Here is a 27,298-nt window from a genome sequence, read left to right as displayed (position 1 = left end):
TGAAGCCCAAGCAAGTGCTATTAGACTAGAGTGAACAACTTACTTGACATCTTTCTTTAATGTGTGTGCATCAGTGGGTATCATCTAAATTAAAACCAGATTTATTGATACCAAACAGAACTATATTTAGGCATACAGATTTTGGTAAGAAGTTTTACCTGTTTAATATTTTGAATGTATTCTTTCCCATATTATCTATGGAACTTAATTGTGGATACAACACTGAATGAATCTCTTCTGACAAGAAATCTATAATGTGTGTGTCGGTTTCCTTAACAGAAGTTTCATTTGTTTTTCCAGTCCAAAATACAAATTCCTTATAATTTGTCATGTGATTTTTTTTCACTGAGACCTTGAGATACTTTGACAGCAGTTCAATAATTTAATATAAAAAACCCTGCTGATTGTGTAGACTGGTAAGTAAGAGGAAAAAACAAATTAACCCCTTTAACGCTGCCAAATTTGTCCACTCTTTTACCCCACAGGCTTAGTATGATCCGATTTTTGTTTTTTAGCTTAAAAATTTGCCTAAACACAGATTTGATATGGCATCAGAAAAATGAGCAAATATTGAATCTACTAAGGGTGAAGGTTAAGCCCAAAACTATATTCTGGTTTTTGAGTGGCCAGGGGTGGTACAATCTGAGCCAGTAGGTTTCAGAGAACACATTAGAGTTCAAGCAAATAGTGCTTTTGGCCCAAATTTTCAACAGTGACTACTGGTTTTTGGGTCCCCCAGCTTTTTGTGGGGCTCCACTTTAAATACCTTAAAAGGCCTGATTTTTCATAAGGTGTTGAACGTCCAGCATCTGAAAATCTGGGCCTTTTGATAGGACTCAAATTTGACACCCCAAACTACTATTCACTTTTGAAACTGTAGACTCCTATTCTTCCTTTGTGACACCAAATACCATCTCTTTGGTCTCTGGAAAGATACAAACATTAAAAAAGTGTCAGCTATCAAATATGTTTTATAAACATAAAAGATCAATATTAAATAGTATCAAAGAGACTCCTCACATGTTTAAAATTAAGCACATGCTTGTGTGGTTGTAGGCTTGGGGCCTTAAAGTAATCTGTTCCTCAACAGGGGTAATGTTGGCTGTCAAATTATTTTTTATAAAAATTGATAAATCTTCTCCTTATTTCTCTTCCACCTCATCAAACAAGTAAGCAGAACCACCCAACTGAGTCAGTTGCAAAATTTCCTTCTATTTCAGTAGATACAGAGTTGGAACAAAAGTACTATAAAATGCACAGTGAAACTAGCATGTGAATTGGGGATGGTAGGCTATTTAAGAAGTCTAAAAATGGATTCAGAAATTAAGTTGATTTTTAAGACCCCAAGTTCAGGAAAACTCTGGAAGTCAATGGGATTTAATATATGCTTAAAGTTAAATGTGTGCTCAAGTGCTTTCTTATATTGGTACTTAATTTTGTAATCTACCTTTATTCACTTCTTATTAAATAACACTGCCTGACTGATGTTTTTTGCTTTACTTTTCAAAAATGTTCGAATATTTCACATTTTAGAACAATGTGATACTATAAATAAAATAATATCAAAGATCAAACAAGATATCATTGATTTTTATAATTTATAAATTTGAAATAAGAATAATGAATCATATTTTATCCTTGTAATGCATTATGATACACCTTTACAACAATCCAGTATATCATTTTAACTACATGTCCTAATCAAGTTTAGGAGATTGACCTTGATTCATGTTCAGACTGCTAAACATACAAACACTTTGAAAATAGATGCCAAATATTTATTAATTTAGCAGTAGCTTTGTAACAGGTTTTTTTTAACATTCTTGCACAGCTCCAAAACCATGCGTACTTAAAAATGTAAGGGTTTCCTGTGCTGAGGAATAAAACAAACACTTGTAAAACATAAGAAAAGGCAAAAACAATTAACAGGAAAAGAGAGTCCAAATAGACTTCATGGCTTGAACTGATTTTTGGAGTCTTGTTCTCCTTGAATATCTGACATGAAGGATCTCAGTTTAAAATAAAAGTAAACAATGTCTAATTGCAGGGTATTTGGTTAAATATCAAATGCTGCAATTGGAAATGGCATTTGGCTGAATTCAAATAGGAGAGAGTGCAATAAATGTTATTTTATTATTTAGTGTAATGAGGTGTCAATAATAAATACCACTAATTAGTTAATCTTGGAACTTCACAAAACTGACCATTTTCTTTAGTAATTTTTTTTAATATCTTGCTTTTATCACCACTAATTAGGAATAAATACTGTAGATGGAACACATATTTTAATTAGAGGTAGATGGGAATTTCAGTTCACTCCAGTAGTAATTGAAGACTGTTATTCCCACTTTCTGTAAATGCATTTTGGCAGTGAAACCTCTTCTGAAAATAATTATATATAATAATGCTTTTATTAAACAATTATTTTTGTTTTGTTTTTAAAAATAATATGAGTAGTGGTCTCTAGATAAAGACCCAATTCTGGATGTTCCTTTGCTTACACCATTAAGCTAGATTGTTAAAAGCAACGTTATAAGCCTATGTGTTAAGTACTCATAGCTGCTTCTTTTAAGCCAAGTTTGTTGATAGTGGCAAAATAATAGTTTTAAGAAGCAGATTGCAAATGTGAGTAATGATATAAGCGTGAGTAATGGTACAAGCACTTTTCCTAGAGACTATAGGTACCTCAGAACTGGGGAAAGGAGTGAAGATGGGTTTCCTAACTAAGAAGGAGATAAGGGAGAGCTGATCAGATGATTCTCCCCTCTCTCCCCCTGGAAAATGTTTATATAAATAGGGGGAAATAAATTTGTCAGACTTCCATTGACAATTTCTACTTTTTGTCAAAGCTTTTTTTTCAATTAAAACTTGAATTTTTCTGTGGCAAGCACTTTTTTCATGAAAAGCTTTGTTTAGTTACTTTCACCCCCAATTTTCTATTGAAAAACTGTTTAAATGGAAAAGTCCTAATAAGAGGGTCTGGTCATAGAAAAGCAGGGCAATGAAGCAGCCGTTGTTCCAGAAGAACAATTCTACACAAGCGAGCATGCCCTGTCCTTTCGGTTTTATTATTTAAAATAATATTTATAGTATAAGTCTCCCCTTCTCTAAAGACACTTCTCTACTGGGACTCCATGGAGTTCAGTTTCTGCAGGACTGGAATGAGGAGATGAGGCTATGCTCTGTTGGATTCTCCATTCCTTTGCTCCAGCACAAGTTAATACACCCTGAAGCTATGCTGTGTTCTCTGTTTCCTGAAGTGTGCTCCAAAACCTTCCTTTTGAGAGATTCAGGGACCAGCTGTACTTAGGAAACTCCTATGAATTAGTAATGCATTATAATACACCTTTACAGCAATGATCTGGCACAGGGGTCGGCAGCCTTTCAGAAGTGGTGTGCCGAGTCTTCATTTATTCACTCTGATTTTAGGTTTCGCATGCCAGTAATGCATTTTAACCTTTGTAGAAGGTCTTTCTATAAGTCTATAATATATAACTAAACTATTGTTGTATGTAAAGTAAATAAGGTTTTTAAAATGTTTAAGAAAGCTTCATTTAAAATTAAATTAAAATGTAGAGCCCCCAGAGCAGTGGCCAGGACCCGGGAAGTGTGAGTGCCACTGAAAATCAGCTCGCGTGCCGCATTCGGCATGCGTGCCATAGGTTGCCTACCCCTGCTCTAGCAGCATTTGTGCTCTCCAGGGTCGTTGGGAAGCGGTGGGATCAAGCACCAGCACAAAAGCAAAAGACACCTATGTGGATTTCTCCTGGGGATCCCCCAAGTTCCACAGGTTAAGTGGGGACAAATTATGCTCCAGCCTCACCTCTATCCCCTAAGGATTCCTATGAAAATGTAGAGTTTGATGCTGCGAGTAGCTGATCTGGCCATGATCCGGGAAAGCACTTTAACATATGATTAACTTTAAACACATAAGTAGTCCCACTGACATCAAAACTCAGACTTTTGTCTCATTTGCCTGGGTTATTTCCACATTAGTTAACCATTTTGTGTTGATGTATGAGCTGTAATGGAATCTAGTTCACTCTCAGGTCTGTTTACTCTGTGGTGCTAAAAGGAACAAGTTGTTAAAACTTTTTTTTGCTAAAGTAAGCAGAATGGGATGAGTTCACACAGGTTTTTGAATAAGATGGTACTATATTTATCTAGTCAATTTTGAGTTCAGAACTGCACTTTTAAAGGATAGGGCATGAGGACTGGCACAGACAATTGTAAATCAGAGCGGGAAGGCTAGTGGAAAAAGGTTTGTAGGAGAGGAAAGTATGCTTAGTACATGAAAAGGGGGGAATTGCTCCAAGAATAGGGAGCAGCATGAAATAAGATATAAAGTTGGGAAAAGCCAAAGGAATCATTAAGGAGTGAGGATGGCCTGAGTATGAACGAGAGGATTGGGCTCAGACTAGGATTGCCTATATTTTCCTTTCTTCTGACAGTTTGAAAAGCTCGTGATCAATTGACAGTCCTATCCTGCTGGCCTGCACGCTTCTCCAGTCTGGATGTGTGAAATAGGACTCAGACTCTTCATCCTATGCCAGTTAAATTTTCATCTGAATTGTTGGAGAAATATGGATGTTACATTGCAAATCTCATTCTTTCCTCCTCGCTTTTGCCAAGAGACCACTTCCCCCCCCCCCCCCCCCACGAAAGCTTATGCCCAAATAAATCTGTTAGTCTTTAAGGTGCCACTGGGCTCCTTGTTGTTATGATGTTTCTGAACACTTGTCTGCCATTTGAGGGGCACTGTATTGTGATTAACCCATTGAGTAGGCTCCATTAGTAACTGTTTCTGAAAGCTTTTCATCCATAGATCAATAGCTAAATTTGACATCTTTTGAGATTTTACTCCCTTTTTGTTGATACAGGCTATTGTTAACAGTATACTTATGTTTGCAATACTGTTTTAGGAGCTTACAGTATAATTTTGTCTCCATTGATTTTCAGCTTCTTTTATTTAATGAACTTCATTTTTGTATTTCACACAATGTTTGAAATGATTGGAGCTCCCCCCCACATATCCTTCATAAATACAATTAAAAAAAAAAAGTAGAGATTTTAGAAAAAAGATAGTTACTGTGTTTAGAGTTTGAAATAATATTCTCCCCATATTTATAATTCAGCTAATTTTATAGAAAGAAAATGTTCATTTCTGTTTTCAGCAGGCTTTGCTAGAGTGCTTCTTTTTTATGTTTAATTTGGTGAAACATTTACATTTGAACTCTATGTAATGAAATCTGTGGCACACAGATGACAGCACAGTTATCTGAGAGTGGGATATAAAAAGGCCAAATATATGCACTCCTTTGTTAATAGCAACATATTCTGCTAGGTTTTGGCAGATAAGCATGACAATGCTTTGTGGCTGAATGAAAGAGAGTGCTCCATTCAAAGAAGAAATCAAAAGGTTGTGGAAGAGGCACCAAGGTAAGTATAAATTTCTCTGCATGTACGTTTTTATGAGCATTGATTACGCTTTGGCAAGCTGCTACTTTTACATACTGTACAGATATGAACAATTTTTAGTCCATTAAAAAACACCGTAAACACAAGTAGTAGTGTTTAAGTAACTAATGTAATTCTGATTCAGAATTTAGCATCACAGTATTCTAATCTAGCTTCACAATGTTCATTCTATATCAAGTTATTACAGTTTTTATTCATAATCTTGTATAAAATAGATACTAAGAGTACTGGTCAAGTGTTTTAGACATACGCACAGATATGTTCTCCTTTTGTGATAGCCTCCTACCAGTGAGTACAGAAGCCAAATGAAGTCTCAAACTCACTGCTCCTGAAGATGTTTGATTGCTGCGTTAATTGATAGGATGGCAGAATCTCACCCTGGTACTCAAGTGTTGAGTAGTACTTCACTCCATAGCAAGTCCCAATCAAATTAATGACTTGTAGTAATTAGGAGTCCAGTACCTTCAGCTGCTCAATGTCTTAACTCCATTGATTTTAGTAAGAGTTGAGGCACATTAGCTCTTCACAGGACTGGGTCTAAAAGCTCTCTAATACACCTTCTTATAACATGCTGCAAAGGTGTTCACTAGAAAGAATATTGGAGGGGTGGAGGAAGAAAGTGGAAAAACCTGGATTATTCAAAATCAGGAGGATGCCCCAAACTGCATTTAATTATCTATTAAATGCAACCACATTTAGGTCTGAACTTGCAATTGTTCAGTAGTGCAGAACAACATTGTACAACAATTTAGGGTGTGATGACCACATCCAATGGTCATTTAGGATCATTTTAAGTTACTTGGGTTAAAATTTATTTATGGCTGTAGAACCAACTCTCCCCATCACTTACAAAATCAAGGTCCTAAATGCTATATGTATCTATCTGATCTGACAGACAGTAATTTTAAGTGCAGGATATCACATAACATAATACACCGGTTGAGCACAGACTCAGAGGAAAAAGTGTTACCTTGATTAATCATTGTCACTTCTTGCAACAACTGTGTGTTCCTCAAAGGCCTCCCATTCAAGAACCTGACTTTCTTTCACTCATGGGATTTGATTGCTTCGGATCACACGGTAGCGAAGCTGCTAAGGACAGAATGGTAATCCGGTGGGGTTCTAGTCCACGACTAGGAATACTAGGTGGTATGGTAATACAAATAACAATAACAATAATTTTGAAACATGGAGACTGCTGTAGTGTGTTACAAACTGAACTTGAAATTTAAAAAATGACTCTACTGTAACTTCTGAACTCCATGGCATCATCAAAGAAGGGAATTCTCATTGACATTTTAGTGTAGCTGCGGCATAAAACTATGTTTCAGATGAAACAGTGCTCCTCAATTCTCAAAAGTAATCAGCTTTATATCTGGATGAAGGGAGCAGCAATATTTTATATTAAAGTTGCATTGATGAACAGAGATGCTATTGGGATAGGGAGTAATATTTAGCCCATGTGTCCATCCCTGAGGCTGTAGAAACAATAAAACAAGTCAATTGTATTGTCTTTAATTGGCTGCACAATAGCTTGAAGAAGGTCTCATAACAAATGTCACATCTGATCATATTTTCTCTTCTTGATGCTTTTATCTTGTGAAGTCTTTTTATTCTGCAGCCTTTATGCTGCCAGAGGAACTATTTAGTTCAGAGAGTAACAGGTATATGAGGTGGTGAAGGAGTTGAAGTCAAGTTTAAAATGTTTCGTTTTTAAGTGGTATGTGATTAGGTTGGAAAAGGGGCTGTTTAGGGTGTATTGAGAGGAGGGAGTGAATTGTTTGAAAGGGAGAGAAACAATGTACGTAAAAAGTAAAGGCACAGAAGGGAATAGGAAAACCTCAGTTAATTAACCTAGCTGATTGCAGAGATAATCCAGTCATTTTAGTGTATAAAGCTTAACCACATGGCAGAGATCAAGTTTAGCAGTGTGACACTTCTGTTCCATTCTTCTGCTGCAGCAGGAGGCAGAGAGACAGACCTCAGACATACATTTAGAAAATACAGGAAGATATTACTGTAGTACAGGGAAGTAACTGTCCTTTTATCCATATGAGAAATAATAATGCTTGTTCTTGAAAAGGAATACCAAGGCTATAATTCCAAATTAGAAATGTACTGCTCTTCATAAACCATTCAAACTGTGCTCTATGATTGATGACATCAACAGAAGACCCTTTATTGAATTATAGCTTTTTATTTAACTTGTTGCTATGCATTATTCTGTTACTGAATCAGAATAATAGACCTCCATTTCTTTATATTACCAGTTCATAACCATGCCCTGGTAAGATGTGTTCATTGCTTTCCTCATCCCTTTGTTTCCTGTGATCTCATCAGAGGTGTTAGAGCAAAGACTGATACCTTTTCTGAAATCAGACATTTTGTTTTCAGATTCTTTTGTTATATGTATCCAGCAAAGAGAGTCTTTTTTCCCTAAATCTAGAGAGCTTCTTTTAACATGCCAAAAGTCTCTGATTTATTGTCCATAAGAACCCATATATTACCACTCTATGAAGGACTGAGGCCAAACTAGCATTTTACCTATAAAGGAATGGTCTCCCCATTGTCTCTGGTTTGTCCAAAATCTTACCCCACTTTTCTTTTGCTTGAATCCAATATAACTCATTTTCTTGCACAAACTTGCTGATCATTCATCTTCTAAACATTTTCCTTTCAATTAAAAGTCATAGGAAATACTGTAAACTAAGGCCCTGATCCAGCATTTGACTCTGTCTAGCCAGTTCTGTGTGGTCATGTGGCACCCCATTGACTTCACTGGGGCTCCAAGCAACTACAGGGTTCCTCTTGTGTGGTTCTCTTTGCAGGGGTGGGGCCTAATTCAGTAAGAGAGGCCACAGATGCACAAAACTCAGTGTTGGAATTGGCTGACTACTTCCCCTTCTAGGCATCATGCACTTTTTTTTTTATTCAACTGTCTATAAGCAAAGATCTTAAAAATGACTTAAAGCAAAAACATTCTTAAAAGTGGCCTGGTGTGGGCCAAAACTGATTCTCTATCTTTTTTTCTATTTTATTTGCTTGATTGTAGTTGACATGTTCCTAAAATAAATTGCAACAAGGGTGTAATACATATTTTTGCTTACTGTTGTTTCTAGTAAGGGACAAATGTGATCTTTTATTTAAGATCATGTACAAGGTTCAGCATCTCCTAGAGAAAAACTTTCCTTAGCTTTGGTAAAAGCCACAAGAGTTTCCCTAGCTGGATAGGTTAATCTAAATCTGAACTTGTTGTGTAGTGGAGAGGAATCATCAGGATATATGTTTTCTTGAGTTCGTAAATTCAGTGGCCTATTGGAGGTGACGTGTTTAGTTTCCTGGTGTGAGGAAGCTTGACAGTTGGGGAGCAGTCTTAACAATGGCTCCTGGGGGAGTAGCTGAGCTGCACTTTGGGGCAGAAGAACAACGCTGAATGGTGACCATGCTGTGTTGAAGGGAATGAATCAAAATCAGAAAGCCACAAAACTAAAATTTGCAGTTTAAGGGTAAAGTTGAGAGAGAGATTTAGGATCTGAAGATGGAAGCTGCAAACTGTCATTGGTCATGAGTCAATATGTGCATGTCCTAGTTTTCTTTCATCACAACCTTGGTTGCATACAAGAAAGTCAAATGAAAACAAAAACAAAACACAGTACAGATTCTCATTCAGGCCTTATGAACTTCCAAAGTTTGTCATAACTTGGATTACAGAGGACATAGCTATGAAACAGCCACATTAATTGTATTTCAAAGAGATGCAGAAAACAAGACAACCACAACCATAGAGTTTGCTCTAATTTATCTAGGCATTAGTATTTCCACAGTGTAGCTATTGTCTGCAGGCTTCATAATTGTCCAGAATTTTCTTTAATATTGATTTTTAATAATTTAGATGTGCTCTCCAAATAACTGATGGCTTTTTAGGTTATATTATTTTAAAGATCTCAGTGTTATACAATGTGTATATTGATTTAATTTATATCTTCAAAGCATTTTCCTTTAATTTGTCTTGAAGATACTTTTAATACTGAAATGCATTAATACTGGTTACCAAGAGTGCTGAATGTTGCATTTAATCTTTATTTTTTAAAGGAATTTAGAATGAAATAATCTCTTAGTTCTAAAGATGTGCTAACCTTCTGAGCATCGATGGAAATACAGAAATTAGTAGTCTGTTGGCAATTTTAAGGAAAATTAATTTGGAGTAATATAGGGTATGAATTTAAAGCATAATATTAACTCACTGTATGGTTAAAACTAATTCAGAATAAGGCACTCTTATTCCATAATAAGAGTGTCTATGCAGGGAGTTAATCAGGAAAAGCTCTTCCAGAATAACTCCCAGTGTAAATAAGCCCTTAATGTGTTTATTCAACAGTAGAGATATATTATAGTACATTTGATTGACCAGAAGTGATGTCCTTTTTAATGTACATGTTGTTGGGGTTTTTTTTTTTTTGGCCTTTTTTTGTATATAGCTTAAGAAAAGGATAAAATTATGTTTTTCTAACTAAAGAGAGGCAATTTTTCTGCATTTGTAGCACTTTTCTGGACCCTGAGACACGAAGAGCAATGGGAGAACAAGCAGTAGCTCTTGCCAAAGCAGTAAAATATTCCTCTGCTGGAACTGTGGAATTCCTTGTGGACACCAAGAAGAATTTCTACTTTTTGGAAATGAACACTAGACTTCAGGTAAGAAAAACAACTGTTCAGATTCAGAGACAGGATTATTTAAAAAAGTAAGTGTGTGTGTGTGTGTAGGCCTATTAATGTCAGTGTAAAGTTACTCATATATGTCAATCCTTACAGGATCAGGCTCTACGTTTGGAGGGATTATATATATCCTGTAAGGATTGACATATATGAGTAACTTTACACTGACATTAATAGTCCTACTCGCATGAGTAAGCTAGTGTGCACAAATCTTTGCAGGAATGGGCCCTTGCACAGCACATAGAAATGAGCATTCAGTGCTTTGCTCTTTGTTACACTTGACCTAAAGACCTTGCAAGAGGTCACAGTTAAGTGCTACTGTGAGTTCACAGTAAGTGGCTCGTCACTGTGCTTTGATACTTTTCCCTCTTGGTAACAGAAATTTCCATGTATTTTTCATGCTTTGGTGAAAGTTTGTTGAGTTTTACCAGCAAGGTGATTAAACTACACAATGATGTCAGAAATAAAAACATTGACCCATTGAATACAATTTTAAGTCATGAATATAGTACAAGAATACTGAAAAAGGATAGCTCTGTGGATTTCAAGTTGGTGTTTCAAGTTGCACTTAATTGTGGAATTGATGATGTGAAATAGAAATGGCTGGGAATAATCCCTTTTAAAAAAATAGTATATTTTTTATTAAAGGTTCCTGTTTAATAGTCAGTGTGTCAAAAAAACCCCACTATTGATAAGCTTTCTTCTGCTGCTGCTTTAACATACCAATGATAGCTATACAAGGAAACAGTGTGCATATCTTAAAATCTGTGTAGCATTCTCAAAGATATGACAACATAACTTGCCAAATCTCATGTAAACAAGTAAAGTATTCTCCCTTTTCTTCTCCCCCTTTCCCCATGATATCAAAGCGTTAAAGATTAGCAGTTCATTTTCTATATCTAAAAAGAACCAAAAAGTGAAATGATGCAATAGGTACAATAAAATTTGTTCAGTTTTCAGCAGCTTTTTAACCCTCTAATTGGTCCAGATTCTACCTGCTTCTTTATACAGGTCTGCAGTGACAAGGAGGGTAAAAGGAGGTCCTCCTACTTCCATCGTCCATGCTCAACCTGCATAAGAGCCAGGCACACTTGTAGAGAATGGAGCACAGGGACCACACCCTTAGGTTGGGGAGGGTCACAGAGGAGGTAGTGGGGCCTGTCAAGCTGTCTGGAGTGGCTCACGAGCATGAGTATCAACCTCAGGGCAAACTGAAGAAGCGGGGCAGAAATCCCAAATTGGTTGAGTGTTCTCTAGTTAGATTTCACCAACAAAGTATCAAGCATGAGCTTCTCAGGCACTATAATAGCCTAACCAGGGAGTCACAGACAGTCCCCTTGGGTACTCTGGTTTATCTTACCACCCAGGCAAGCTTGCCTTTGTGTTAGATAGTCCCTTAAAACAAAAATCACAACAATATTCAGATTACTCACAGTCCCAAAGGAGCAGTCACTTACCTCAGGTCAGCTGCACCTTAGCTTCTACACCAAAGACGACGCTTGTATCCAATCCTATAATAAACTAACTAAAGATTTATTAACTAAGAAAAGAAATGAGTTATTTACAAGGTTAAAGCAGGTAAACATACACACACACACACACACAAGATACAGTCTAGGTCCCAGAAAGTAATAGAAGCTGCTGTAATATGCAAGCTCTATGATTTCTCTAGGTCTAACCCAGGCCAAGCACTGGGGAATGCTTGCTTATGCTTAGAGATATTTGCCCATCAGAGTTCAAGCAGCATAGAGATTGTCGGTTACTCATAGACTCATAGAGTTTAGGGTCAGAAGGGACCAATATGATCATCTAGTCTGACCTCTTGCACAAAGCAGGCCACAGAACCCTACCCATCCACTTCTATAACAAACCCCTAACCTATGTCCGAGTTATTGAAGTCTTCAAATTGTGGTTTGAAGACCTCAAGCTGCAGAGAATCCACCAGCAAGTGACCCGTGCCCCACGCTGCAGAGGAAGGCAAAAAACCTCCAGGGCCTCTGCCAATCTGCCCCGGAGGAAAATTCCTTCCTGACCCCAAATATGGCGATCAGCTAAACCCTGAGCATGTGGGAAAGCAATTAGGGATACAAATAATTGAATTTTGCCTTTCGGTGTAACTCTTTCACTTCAGTTTGAATTGGAAATGCCCACTGGGCTGCAGATCCTGTTCTCCATCTGTGTGGTGGGGTGGGAGGGGGGTGTATGGGTGGGTGGGAGGGAATGTAACAGGTTACATTCTGTGCTGCCATGACAATTTAAAGACAATTTCCCCCATCCTGATCTACTGGGGATCAGCCAGTGATGCTGATTCTGTGAGTGATGCCATGAGGAACTGGCCTGAGAAGCACAAACTCATTGGGGAATCAGGGGAAAGGTTATGATCTGCTGAAAGTCATTTCTTTATCCATATATGTATATCATTAATGCGTATGAAGTTATGAGAATTGTGTTGTATGGTTGTCACTAAAACATTCTGTAAACTGGGGAATCAGCCAGATATTAGCTCCCCAGAGGCAACAGCAAGGAAAGTAACCAACACCCGGGCAGGGTTTCAAATGATCCATCATCAACCATTGTCCAGCAAGGGAGGTACAATTCAATGACTCACCTGTATAAGGCCACACCAGGGGAATTACTCAACCTTGCCTGGGGACTCAGCAATGCCCCTAGATATGCCTGGACTTGTGCTTCCCAAGCACATGGGCCTGAGGTTATAAAACAGAACACAGTGGCCACATGCTGGGCTTTTCTCCTGCTTCCACCTACGCTGCAAGCAATAAGGACACTCTGAAACTCCAACTGAGGGGACTGGCCCAGATTTCAGGGATGAAATCTGTATACTATGGACTCCAGTATCCTGTGGGGTGAGGAAAACTGCTTAATCTAGGTGTTGCCCAGCCTAATAGGGTTGAGAGTTTAGACTGCATGCTTATGTTTTATTTTCTTTTGGTAACTAGCTCTGATTTTTTGCCTATCACTTAATTTCACTTAAAATCTTTCATAGTCAATAAATTTGTTTAACTGTTTGTTAAACAGTGAGTTTGTATGAAGTGTGTGGCAAATCTGCTCAGGTTTTGCAAGGGCTGGTGTATATTCACTTTCTGTTGACAAAGTGGTAAACCAGTTAATAAATTAGTACTACTCGTCTTGAGCAGTGTAAGACAGTATATTCCTGAGGTACAGTGCTGGGAGCTGGGGGCATTTGGCTCTGATACCTTTCTCTGTGTGATCCATGAGTGGCTGTGGACGCATTCATGCAATCATTGCTGTCTCTGGGGCTCCACATGTGGTTGTGCTGAGTGATAACAGCACCTGGAGGGGTTTGCTGCTGGTCACTAGCAAGGCATTGTAAAAGACAGCCCAGTCTGGAGAGAGTTAAGGGGGCACAGTGGTCCCACAGTCCCAGAGTGCACCCTGGGACTTCACAAGGCCTTCTTTTGTGCAGGACCTCGCATCTTCTGTAGGAAACCAGCCGTTACATTAATTTAATGCTTATTTCCTGCCTGATGTGTTACACAGCTACAGAGGCTTACAATGCAAACACTCAATATAACCTTATAACATGGGGTACAGATGTTACATGAGATTAATACATGCAGCATCCTACAAGCATTTCATAAAGTCTAAACACATTTTTATGAATCTAATACCTATTTAAATAATATTAAAACACAGGCGAGCCAGACTAGTTTCCAGCTATGCATTCATCAGTGTTCACTTCGGGCCTAGGAGCCTTGGCATTGTAGGGCCATATACCCATCTTCCCTTCCATCAGCCTGCACTGGAGGGAAGGCTGCACTCTATAACACTGATCCTCTTACAGGACAAGGAGTGCTTTTTTGTGCCTGCCCTGGTATGTTGTAGCTCTGCACTGCCCTTACTGTGGCTCTGTCTACCAGGCGCAGTTTAGCCGTATGTCAGAGTTGATGAGAAGTGGAAAGGATTAATCACTCGACAAGTTACCAATTTATTGGCCATTAAAGTGCTAGTAAATGCTTGTTTCTTCTGTATATACATTCTGTACATTTATAATTCCCAGTTTGTCTAGCATTTCATATAAAGCTTCTGATAAATCTTTTTATGATTATGAAAATTCAAAAATCATAGAATCCTAACCTGATGCCAGCAGGGATGCAAGATCCTAAATTTCCTCCTTTGACACTGTTTTCATTATCTATTCAGGTGTTAAGCTGAAATACAAATGTGACCAGTAGAGTACCCTGGTGCTCGATTCTGTCTGTAGCTTTTATTTTTTTAAACATTTATACGTCTGTCGGTTTTGCGCTGTAATATATGGTGGTAAAAATCTTCTAATTCCTCAGCATCAAACTCATTCAGTTGTGGATATCTCCAAATTGGCAAGAAAAAAGCCATCAGAATGTAATGAATGCCATCTTTAGAAACTTTTAAAGACTTCTTTCAAATATTGTGTAAGCAGTTTGAGAGGTCTCCTCTAATAGTAGACCCATTCTTTCCAAGTCTTAAGAAATTTACTAGCCTTAAATTACAATACTTATGTACATTCTCTAATTCTACTATCTGTCTTGGCTCTATATTATCTGTAATTAGCATCTCAGTTTGAGGATGGAGGGTAGCAATTTTCTTTGTTTCTTCTCCAAGCTTTCCCAGTTGATCTGTCACTTTTCCCAGCTCTCAAACTTGAGTTTCAGTTCCACTAACAGATATGTAACTAGCATCTAGTTTTTGCTCCCTTCTATTAAAAGCCAAACATAGACACTCTAATGAACCATCTCCAAATTTAACTTTAGAACCAGGAGAGTCTCCAGATGTCCATGTATTTGCACTCACTTTTATTGGTACATGCCACAGCCTTCTGCCTCTTGTAGCTTGTAAGTGCTTATGAATCAGGATTGCTAGTGAGTGTACTCTTTCTGCTCGTTTGTGCAGCGCTTCCTTGAGGGTCAGTTTATTAATAGGTAAAAGTGTGCCAAGCCTACTCCTGGGCACACTTCAAGCATTATTCCCTTTACCTTTTAGCATCCTTAAAATTCATCCCAAATAAAATGTGCAGTTATGTCACAGTCTTTATTTACCCCAGAATCAGTCCCAGTCTCTCCCTCTGGCCCAATGAATAGTTACTGTAATTATTTACACAAAGCAGAACAGTTCCAGAAGGAGAGATTGAGGAAGACATTAGAATAGGCAGTAGCCTGGTGATTAGGGCGCTCACCTGGGATGTGCTTACTCTGTACTGGACAGAGCAGGGTCTCACAGCACAGGTGTGTGTCCTAACCACCAGGCTATTGGCTATTCTGGGGTAGGTTGGTGTAAACTCACATACAGTTAACTACATTAGGGCAGATCCTTTCCTCTGTTCCAAACTCTTCATGCTGCCTACTTAAACCTTCCTTAGGCATGCTGAGCATAATTCAGAAACATCTGCAGTGTGTCTTACACTATCATGTGGTTTTAAAATTTTGGGGACGGTGCTCTCTTTTGATCAATTCCTTGGGAAGATACTTTTTTTACCACACAATCCTGTAAACAAGCACAAATAAAGGATGCTTATTTACTTTTATTTCTGTGCTAAATGTTGCAGTACAGTATGAAGTTGGGAGACAGAAAACCAGTGTACCGGCTATATGATTTCTATTATAATTTACATGAATTGTTTCGTTACAGATGTTTTTCTCTCGATCAGTGGTTCAGGGAAAGTGAATTATTATTTGCTGTCAGCAGAAAAAATTTACATCTAACTGTCATGCCATTTGCTGATGACTACAAGAGGATCTGAGATCAGCTAATTTTGTTAGAGAATAAATCATTCTTGCTATCATGCAGAAAGTATACAGACTTAGATGCTTCCCATATCAGTTACAAGTGAGCTTGCTGTGTATTGTCATATACTGCACAATTGGAATCACTTTCAGGCAGAGTTACCACTGTTAGGAGCAGAGCAGATGTTACTTATTTGATCCTTTATAGCCACTCGAGGAGTGCATTGGTTTGTGTTACTTAGTTGTCATTTGGTTAATAAAAAGTAGTCATAATCAGAAATAGCCTCAACATGCTTTGAAATAAATTAAAAGCAGAATCTCAGCTCTATAACCTTCCTAGCTTGAGGGCGGTGTCAAAATTTCCCTTTCTAACAAACACATTCAAAATGATTGTTTTTCTTGCTTTAGGAACACTTCAGTTGAAATATTATTTCTATTAGGCTTTAGATCTGGAGACACTAATGCTTGCAAATAAGGCATATATGTAATGTAGAGGTGTACAATGTTGCTAAATTTCCTCTAACGTAAATTATCTGATGAGGGCAAAAAGAAGGTTTCAAAATGTTAGAAGTAATCGTAGTACTTCAAATTCAGAACCATAGCCACTTAATTTATGGAAAATATATTATGGGATTGCTCAAGATATGACAACAGTTACTTAAGCAATTTAGTATGTATAATCCAGGGATTTAGGCCAATCTATGTCACTCATATACATACAGTTTCGTGATTTTTTTTTAAACTAGGTCTGATTTAATATAATACGTATTAAAAGGTTATATGTTTGCTACAGAGTATATCAACAGAAAGGCTTAATCTTCTATGGTTATGCAAGTGGTGATGGATCACTGGGGATGCTTCACTGACATCAGTGTTGGCTGGTCAGGGAAGTTGCATGACACTTGTATCTTTAAGGACATAGGACTGTTCAGAAAGCTATAATCAGGGACTTTCTTTCCCGACCAGCAGATTATCAGTGGCGATGCTGAAATTCTATAATGATCCTGGGGGACCCACTCTACCCTTTACTCCTCTGGCTCATGAGGCTGTACACTGACCACCTCAGCTTCTGGCTCAGCTTGTGCAGAATGACAGCTGAATGTGATTTTGGTAGTCTGAACAAATGCTGGCATTGTTTGCTCACAAGATTGGATCTCAGTGAGAAAAATATCCCTATGGTTCTAGCTGCCCACTACATCCTGCGTAATATCTGTGATGCCAACAGGGAAAAGTTGCTGCCAAGCTGTAGCAGCTGTCCACTGAGTTTGAGCAGCCAGACACAAAGGCTATCAGAAGAGCTCGATGTGACACTGTATGGCTCAGGAAGGTTTTGAAAGAGCACTCTAACAGCAAGCCAGAGTAATGAGTTGTGGTGTCCTGTGCTCTTCCTGGCTCTGCTCTTTGGGGTCCTGTTGGGAATTGTGTGGTGCTTGGTGCATATCTGTGCATATATCACTGACAGTGCACCTATTAATTCTGTGGTGCTTGCTGTACATTTATGCTTATTGTACTGTGTTTGTCACTGATCCTGTGAGTTATGTCACAGAGTACAATAACAAGTGGGTGGGTGTTTTCACTACTGCCAGGCACTCTGCTGCATATGTTAGCAACTGATAAAGATTAATTATTTTCCAAACAGTACTATTGAGTAATGAAAACACTTCAAAATATTCTGTGCAAGTTAAAAGAAAATATATTAAAACTAATAAATGTATGGAACAGAAGGAACATTGATTTCCATTTTAGCAACACATACACTGACCTGTGAGAACTAAGGTTGATCTATGTGAAGCTGTGGTTGTATTGAATATCTCCAGTAGTGGAGTGGCAGGGGTAGGGATGCGACTTCTGATGCAACGTGGAATCTTGTGGGGGGGGATTATTGGGTGGGGCTATAATGAAGTTCTCCATAAACAGCAAAGGCAAGTGAGCCTGGGATTGTTGAGCCTGTAGGTCCACACGTGTCTGCAGCATCTGTTTGCTGCTCGAAAAGACCCATTATGTCCTGGTGCATCTCCCTCTCCAACTTTTGGGCCTCCCTACTGTCTGCAATATTCATCCTCCAGGCCTTATGGTCACCATCTGATGTAACCCTAGGTTGCAGGATCTTGGTGAAAATGTCATCCAGAATCCTCTTCTCCCCCCCACCCCCTTCTGGTATGGGTCAGGCACTTCACTGATGTGCTTGGCAAACCCCTCAAAGCCACAGCTGCAGCAACTACAGATAAAGCACAGAGGTACCACTGTCAGTATAGTCACAATGGAAAACGAACGCTAAGATTCAGAACTCCCTTCCCTGGCTCCCTCACTGACACTCATGCTTCCGAGTGCATATGCAGTATGCTACTCGCAGCTCCAGCCATGTTGAGTATGGCCTGCCGGGGTGAGGAAAATGAGGGAATTGCTAGGTTGCATGGAACTGAGTATAGGGCAGTGGCACTGGATACTGGCACCATTCTCCACAGGCAGTGGTGATTTTTAGCTGATATCACACTTCTGGCTGGACTGTGGTGGAGTCTCAAAACAACTTCTGGCTTGCAGCATAGCTGGACCCTAGCCAGTCGCATGTCCCCAATTCTCCACCACCACTACCACCACCTCATCCTCACTGCTCTAGTCAGGGACCTGTGACTCGGGCTCCTTGGTAGCATAGTGTTGAGATCTCCGTTAGGTGTAGCATGCACCTCTTTTTGTAAAAGTGGCAGGTCTTCATCACTGGATTGACTGTTAGGCTCTCTGGTCTTGTGACATGCCTACCGCAGTTCATTTGTTTTTATGCAGCACTGCTGCTGATCCCTATGGTACTTCTTCTGCATCCCTCGTGCAATTTTGTAGATGTCCACATTTCTATGGCTGTTCCATTGCTATGCCTGTACAATCTCTTCTCCCCACAGGTCCAGGAGATCCAATATCTCCTGTGTACTCTAGGCCAGAAGTGCGTCTGTGCGTCTGGAGTGCATAGCAGGCATGGTCAGCGGGGCAGTTGCACACTGCAATGGAGAGCTGCTAGGTATGCTCGCCAAGATGGACACTCTCTGAAAAAGGCATTTCAAAAATTCACAATGTTTTAAAAGGCAGGGGTGGGGTTTCTGGTCTCTCTGACCTTAGGGCAGAGGACTTCACAATTGTGACCAGAGCAGTCAATGTTGGTTATTGTGGGAAAGCTGCTGAAGAACTGCTAGGGTCAATATTGGTAATGTAGTGTCTATATTCGCACTGCATTGACTTCAGTGTGTCAACCATGGCTCAACGCCACTCAGGGAGTTGGTATTACTATGTGGGTGCAACATCACAGGAGACAAATTGAAGCATAGGCCTGGTGTACCAAGTAGGTTGACAGAAAGTAGCTTTCACTGATGTAACTCACCTACTACACTAATTTAGTAACTCCACCTCTGTGAGAAGCTTACTGCTTAAGTCAGTGTAGTTAGGTTGATGCAGTGTCAGTGTAGACATTGTGTTGCTTACATCACTATTGCTGCCTTTTAGGAGCTGTCTCACAATGCCCTCACACTGATCGTTAAATCAGTGCAAGCACCCTGGTTAGTATGCGCACCACCGACACAAGGAGTGTAGTGTGGACATACAAAAGCAATTTAATTACTGTGGCGGCTGTATGTTGACTTAATTTTGTAGAGTAGACTTGCCCCTAGACACACGCATAATAATAATACCTATCTCCTGGAACTGGAAGGGACCCTGAAAGGTCATTGAGTCCAGCCTCCTGCCTTCACTAGCAGGACCAAGTACTGATTTTTGTCCCAAATCCCTAAGTGGCCCCCTCAAGGATTGAACTCACAACCCTGGGTTTAGCAGGCCAATGCTCAAACCACTGAGCTATCCCTCCCCCCATAGCTAGTATGGAAATATAGGTTGGAGGAGGGAAAGAAAATTAATATAAAAAGAAGATTATAAATCTATTATAAGCAGGAAAAACAAGAGTAGATCTCTGAAAAGAGTAAAAGTAAAATGGAATAACCTGCCAAAAAAAGGAAGATTACATTAAATGGGGAAATCTATTTAAAGAAAAATAGGGAAGGAAGGGGGAAGTAAATCCAAGACCACCATGTACAAAAAAATATAATTAGTGACATAATCACAATCCTTCCATTATTTGAGGGAAAAAAGATATATTGATTTCCTTTTACCCCTCAGTAAGATCTATGGGATTAGACCCTTAGGTTCAGATCCTGTACATGAGTTCTGTGTGTGTGGATCCTTGCATTCTCGGGGAGTGTGTTGCAGGATCAAGGCCATAGTTTGAACAGGATAGAACAGTTTTACTCTTTTGGACTATAGGCTTCATGCTCTGCTTATTGCTAAAAATATTCAAGAAATGAATTGCAAAGACTAAAAAAAGGTGACTGCTTCATGCCACTGAGATATTTAATTAAAAAATTCAGTTTAAAATATACAGCTCAGTTTCCACCACATTGTATGGATTATATTTTGGAGATTTAACAATGCGAGTGTGTTAACAAAATGTGTGACTAGAAATTACTAATAAAATAGTGTCTAGGTTAGTTCCAGTGGACTATGTATATAAAAAAGCTTGCTTGCCATATTTTCTTAATACAATTTTCTTCAAATACAAAGGGAGTCTTTTGAAGCAACAAGATAATATTGACTAAGTCAAAGAGTCTTATTGTAGAGTAGATTAAATAAATGTTTGTGAGACTTAAGAAACAAACAACAAAAATATTTCTCTTTCCAGAAACATTCCATCCTATTTTGATCATCAACAATAAAGCTGAAAACCACAATGACGCTATTGTGCCTGGAATGCCAAGTGTAATCCAAGAAAAATGATGAGGCTAAATAATAAAAATGTCTTCTTTAGAGAAATGTTACATGTTTTTTCCCAGTATTAAAATTCTGAAAATGTTTAAAGGTAATTTTTAAATTAAAATCCTAACTGTGAGAACAAGTTTTCTTGACCAAATAATTGATATATAGTAACTTTCTATTAAAACTTTGTTTTAATAACAAAATTAAGTGCTGTAGTGTAACACTGCAAGGTAGCTGCTGAATTGTTTCCCAGATACTCCAAATAGGGTTATTAGGTGTGACATACTAGAGAGTATCATGTGCTAGGTAAAATCAAGATTGAATCCCAAAGGTGTGTTCTTAAACTGCATAATCAGATCCCCATTTTCAAGACCATGTTTAAACTTCAAAGAATAGGTGCTTATTTCAGTGATGATTTGTCATTAAAATTATGTCAAAATGTCTTAAAATGTTGTTGAAACTATAAAAACACTCACAACACACACAGGGCTAATTATGGTTGCCATCTGTTTATTTTTACAAAGCAATCTTTTTTTTTAAGACCAGTGCATTGTCTTGCTCTGATAAACCGCAAGATTATTATGATGATTAACTAACTGTTTTCCTTCAATTAGTGTACTTAAAGTAAGGAAGACAACTAGTTTGTTCATTGACCTTTTCCTGTGTCATAAAATTTATATTATATGACATCTCATGATAGAGAAATCATTGTGAAGTGCATTTTCTTAGGATATTTGACCCCTAGAACAAAAACATTTTATAATAAAAATGGCAGTTCTGTCCTATTTTTTACCTGGGAAGTTGTAATGCTCTCATTGTGTGTATTACATGCTAATAGTATGTGTCTTTGTGTCTACATAGTAGGACCATAACTCATCTTCTTTGGGTGCTTTCGTGTCACAACTTTTCCACAATCGTTAGAGATTGCTCTAAATTAATAAACATTTTCAGTTTACAACCACATAAAAAACCACGTGTGTGTGCGTGCACGTAAGTTTGCACACGCACCCAGTCCGACCCAGCTTTAGTGTGAATGATGGGTATTCCCATGACAGCATCATCCAAAGCCGTTAGCAGCAATTTGCTGAGAGAGCAGAGTGACTCGACTGGTCCAGCCCAGCTATTGTGCCTGCTAAGCACTACACAGATAAGTCTGGAGGGAAAAAAACTGAAGGATCCATCTGCTCATTTCTGCTACACTGCGCTGATGTAAGATTACGCTAATCTGGTTGCTTGTCAGGACAGGTTAGTGAAAGCAGGCGAATGGGTGAGATTTAGGGTAGACTAGCTCTGTGGAAAATCGTAAGCTGCTCCTGTACATGCCATGTTAAGTGTAGCAGAATGGGTTGATTATCAGCTACTTTGAGGATTTCAGTTAAAATACATTACATTGCTAGGTTAAAAATGAGTCCTCCTCCTTTATACTTCGAAACAAACAAGAAACTAACACATCTGCACCAAATACCATTATGTTGTAAAAAATAAAACGTACTTTCATATTTTTTGTAGTTTTGCTTTTACTCCTTGTGCTTAGTTTATTTATTTTATTTAGTTTTTTACTGTTGTGTGTGTGTGTGATTTTTGTTTGTTTTTTCTTTTGATTTTGCTTGTCTCTTCAGTTTGGTTTGATGAAGAAAGCCCAGAGTTGAAAATTAACCCTTGTCCCATTTTTGGCTGGTGATATCTTTGTTTATCTGTATTTGTTTATGATGGGTTTTTTTGGTTGGTTTTGTTACCTACTGACTGTAAGTTCTTGACCTTGCAGGTTGAACATCCCATCACAGAATGCATTACTGGCCTGGACCTAGTCCAAGAAATGATCCGTGTTGCTAAGGGTTACCCTCTCAGGCACAAACAAGCTGATATTCCCATCAATGGCTGGGCGGTTGAATGTCGAGTTTATGCTGAGGTAAAATATGTGGTATGGGGTGGGAGGCTGTATGTGGAGTGGTAATACCCAGGTGTAGATAGGCACCAAGGTGATGTCAAGATTTATAATTTGAGATTTGTGATTTACTGTATGTAACACAACTGATTAAAGAAAGTTTTATGTGAATTTTTATGTTGTAATTCAAAAGAATAGCCTGAGACCAAAATTGTTGCCACATAGGTTCATCTGAAAATGTATCTCCTGCAAGTAGCCAATAATCATTTCAAAGGAAGTTCACGGCATATTTTCAGCCTAATTTAATATGATGATTGGGGTGTATTTCATTTTCTTCTGAACTATTAACCAGTACTTCAGGTTTGCTCACCTCCATTTTTTTCTTAAACCTTTTGGCTTAAATATTTGGGGAAAGTTCTGTAAGCTGCCAAACTTTTAATTGTACTTAGACATTTGCTAATAGTTCAGGAAGGATCTTTGCTCCTCTGTAGCTACATTTGCTTTATATGACCAATTTGGAAAGTGAATTTCAAAACCATAAGTACACAGTTACATTATGACTCTTCATAGTAATAGCAAAAAAAAACCAAAACCAAAACAACAACCAAACAAAAAATCTGATTTAAAAAAATTCTCTTTTTAAGCATGACTAAGACTGATATTGTAAGTTTAACGTGTTATTAGCATTGTTTTTGATATTTGGAAATTTCAACTTGTCTGTTGAATGAATGATATTCAGCTGTCTTCATTTTGTTTTCAGAATATTAATACTATAAGCAATCTTTTAAAAAAAAAAACAGCATCTTGGTATGTGTTTTCCCATTTGACTATTGCTGCTTTTATTTCCCAAGACATCTTAATTTCTCTTGTCCCTCTTTCTTTATTTTTCATGACACAGTAGTTTGTTGCTTGTTTTGCTCATTACAGGATGTATATGACTATTTGGATGAAGAATAAATGTATTTGTGATTTGAATGATACAAAATGTGCGTTGATTATTAGTATGGCCTTACTAAGATAGTTGGTATTCAGAATTTTTGCTCAACCATCTATGAATATTAAAGAGTTCGAACAACAGAATCCTGTTTCACTGTGTATATGTTGTTCTGTTCACCACAGAATTTGCTGTACTGATAAGTTTGTAAGTAGTATTGTGTGTGAGATTTTTAAAGTCACAAAGGACCCAATTCACATATAAAGTCAAAGGGAGTTGAACTCCCAACTACGCATTTTGCCTTTGAAAAACTTTTTATGTCATCGCTCCCTTTCCCCCTACCCCAAAATACCAAAGCTTGAAGATGGCTGAGGAGTTGATACTATAAAGCCGGGGTCGGCAACTTCTAGCACGCGGCTCTCCAGGGTAAGCACGCTGGCAGGCCGGGCCGGTGTGTTTACCTGCCGTGTCGGCAGATTTGGCTGATCACGGCTCCCACTGGCCCGCAGTTCACTGTCCCAGGCCAATGAGGGCTGTGGTAAGCGGCGCAGGTCGAGGGATGTGCGGCTTCCCGCTGCCCCCCATTGTCCTGCAGCAGCGAACCACAGCCAGTGGGAGCCGCGGTCGGCCGAACCAGCTGATGCAGCAGGTAAACAAACTGGCCCGGCCTGACAGGGTGCTTACCCTGCCAAGCTGCGTGCCAGAGGTTGCCGACCCCTGCTATAAAGACTGCTGTAAAGACTAGGAAGAAATACTCTTTTCTGCTTTAATAATTGCATTTCAGAAAGATGAGGTTTTAATAAATGTTCCAATTCTTCAATGGAAAAAGGGAAAATGGCCTGACAATAAGTAATTCTGGAAACAGAATGTTAATCAAAATAGAAGTGGTAGAAGCTGTTAATTTTGCAACTACTTAACCTTTTTTGCTGTATGTAATGTCTCTAAATTAATGCTTTCTCATGTTTTACCTTCATTTCAGGATCCCTACAAATCTTTCGGTCTGCCATCGATTGGTAGATTGTCTCAATACCAAGAACCACTACACGTGTCCAATGTAAGTGACCTAGGCTCTGATTTTCGTAGGTGCTGAGAACTTCAGATCTTCACAGGTGCTAAGCCCCTCTGATGATCAGGCCCTTAGTTTCTATCATTGTTAAAGATGGTTAATATTATTATTTGTGCTAATTTAAGATGATTAAAAAAATACAGCATTAACCAAATTGGACTATAAAGCTATAAAGTTTTCTTCTGTTTAATCCTTTCAAACAAGCCTCAAATATAAATATGCTGTAGAGCAAATAGCATAATCAGATGTTGAATTAACTCTTTAACTGCAAAGGACTGAATACTCCAAAGAGAAGCTGGACTGCTATTCAAATTCGCAGCCTTTAAGAAGCAAATGCCATTTGTTACTGTTGAAGTGATTATTAAACATAGTCTAACTATGCAGAGTGGCTCCTTAACAAACAGGTTTTTGCTCCAATAAAAGAACAGGGACATCTCCTTTTTGTATAATCAAAGTAATAAGTAATAAATCCACTGTGTCATCTGGTGGAAGCACAAGACTATACCATCTATGAATATGATTATTCAATGTGATTACTTGAATGGAAAATAGTGAAAGATTACAGGAGGAATCCTAAATTTGGAGATGTTGTTGGGTATATGATTTATTTCACTTCTTAAATTGTTTTTGCCCATATGCTTTCTAAAGGGACCTGACCCTTTCTGGGCTTTAAGGCTTCATGCTGTGTTCAAAGCCTGAAAGCAGAAGAAAAAATTGTAAAGATTTAACAGGCATTATGTTACGTTAAATAGAAGATAAGAAAACAAGTATCATGGGATGTATCTAAACATTTTTTTAATGAAACAAAGAGTGTATTTAATAATTTATAATGATTACTCTAGTGGTTGTTAGGCATTTTTATCATGTTGTAATAGTTAACAGGATGTCAAACATTTTGCCCTTGCAAGTTTTTGCAATTTGCAATTTTCCAAACGTGAGACCTGTTGAAAGTACAAGTGATAATGGACAAACTATACCCCCTACAGTCTTTGTCCCACCAAATCTTTCTTCAATTAATGTTGCAGCAGGAGTTTTATGTAATAACATTTGTGCTTGTGAGCCATCCATAGAAAGAAAAAACAATTAAAATGCCTTAAATGTTCTGCTTACTGCTGTTATTTGCTTGTGTGAATGTTGCATGTCAGCTAAATGGACCACGGAACAGATAAAGTGATTGGGTGCAGGAGAGTGCACACCAAGCTTTGTCTATCATTATTGCTGGGAGCAATCAAATTGATGCCAGCAGGACAGTAGACGCGTTGACAGCTGTAATTATGTATCTCCATGGTGATCACTTTTGGCCTGTCATGGAGGCCCACAAGTCCCCTCCCTTGCAAGCATTTAATCAGATTGGGCTGTCACTTGTCAGGTAGACAGGGTGGGCTGGGAGTTGTGCTTAGGGGGAGAGGTGAATTGAAAATGAAGGGTGGGAGACGGCTGATAGCTTCACATGGCCCATCGTGGTACTGAAGAAAGAAATTTTAATTATGCTGGAGGCTTCAGAGAAATGGTTTGAGGATCTCATACAGAGTAGCTGGGCTGTTTTCTTGCTGATCACTCTCATTGTCTTATTAAAAAAAGCTGTTCTATTTTTATTTAGCAAACCATATTTTTGGTCTGTTCTTTAGCAGCAGAAAATGTGCAATACTGGAGATTAATTTGTCTTCTGAGGATGTCACATAATTAAGAATAAAATTGATTTGACTGAAGAATTTGGTAATTATATTGAAGCTATTGGTGCTTCGCCATTTTTTATAAATTCCTGTTTTCAAAAGATAAGTTGTCGAAAAATTTGCTCTGAGCTAAAATTTGGCATAGAAAGTCTCAGGAGTGGCATCTTACAAGTGTGATTTGAAATTCGTTTGGTTATTTTTCAAATTAAAGGAGGTAGGGGTGTGTGGATGGGTGGGTGGATAGGGGAAGTAGAAAAGTGACTAGGAAAGTTAGGAAGATGGGGCATTGGGGAAATGTTTTTCCTGTGCTCTAAGATTTCTATACTGGGTTTGAGATTATAATAATTTTTAAATGTACCAGCTGCTAGTTCAGAGTATGATTTTTAGGGGTAGTGAGTATCTCATTTTAAACTTTTTTAAAAAATTGCATAACTACAAAGAAATAAGTATCATCAAGATTATGACAAAGAAACTTATTACTCTTGCATGTTGTAACAAACTGTCTGTGTTGCAGTTGCAATTAAGATTTGAGGAGCTCCGAAGCCATTCTTTGCTAATGTGATCAACAATTCATTCTTTAAGGGTGCCGGTGTTGACATTGTCTGTGGTAGTGAGCCTCCCAGCTCAAGTCAACAGAGTTGGGCTAATGGGGCTTATGCTAGAGCTCTCAAAATAGCTGGGAAGATAGCACACTGAAGCTGGGGCTAGAGCTTGGGCTCTGAAGCCTGGGGAAGGTGGAGTAGGTCTGTCTGTCTCTTACACCCCAATATTGCAGTGAACTGTGTCTAGGTGAAACTCTGGATGCATAAGTTAGTAGGACTTCATGCTGGCAAAGTGGTGTGCCAGTGCACTGGTCATTGCAGGATTGAAGCCATAGGTTATGAGGAGAGGCTGAGGGAACTGAGGGAACTGGGCTTATTTAGTCTGCAGAAGAGAAGAGTGAGGGGAGATTTGATAGCAGCCTTCAACTACCTAGACTGTTCTCAGTGGTGGCAGATGACAGAACAAGGAGTAGTGGTCTCA

General features: G+C 38.5%; 1 protein-coding gene across 4 annotated transcripts in view; it reads left to right on the top strand.

Moving 5' to 3' along the window:
* PCCA (propionyl-CoA carboxylase subunit alpha) overlaps positions 1–27,298 on the top strand; it is a 445,042-nt gene that overhangs the window by 161,489 nt on the left and 256,255 nt on the right. For all 4 annotated transcript variants that reach the window (XM_050948397.1, XM_050948393.1, XM_050948418.1 and 1 more), the window contains 4 exons: positions 5,345–5,439; positions 10,020–10,170; positions 22,483–22,626; positions 24,516–24,590. In XM_050948397.1, coding sequence (XP_050804354.1) covers positions 5,345–5,439; positions 10,020–10,170; positions 22,483–22,626; positions 24,516–24,590 — 465 coding nt within the window. The remainder of the gene's footprint in view (positions 1–5,344; positions 5,440–10,019; positions 10,171–22,482; positions 22,627–24,515; positions 24,591–27,298) is intronic.

This window comes from Gopherus flavomarginatus, chromosome 1 (assembly GCF_025201925.1).
Source record: "Gopherus flavomarginatus isolate rGopFla2 chromosome 1, rGopFla2.mat.asm, whole genome shotgun sequence".
Lineage (NCBI taxonomy): Eukaryota > Metazoa > Chordata > Testudines > Testudinidae > Gopherus > Gopherus flavomarginatus.
Note: the sequence above shows the minus strand (reverse complement) of the source record. Positions and strands in the feature narration are given on the sequence as shown.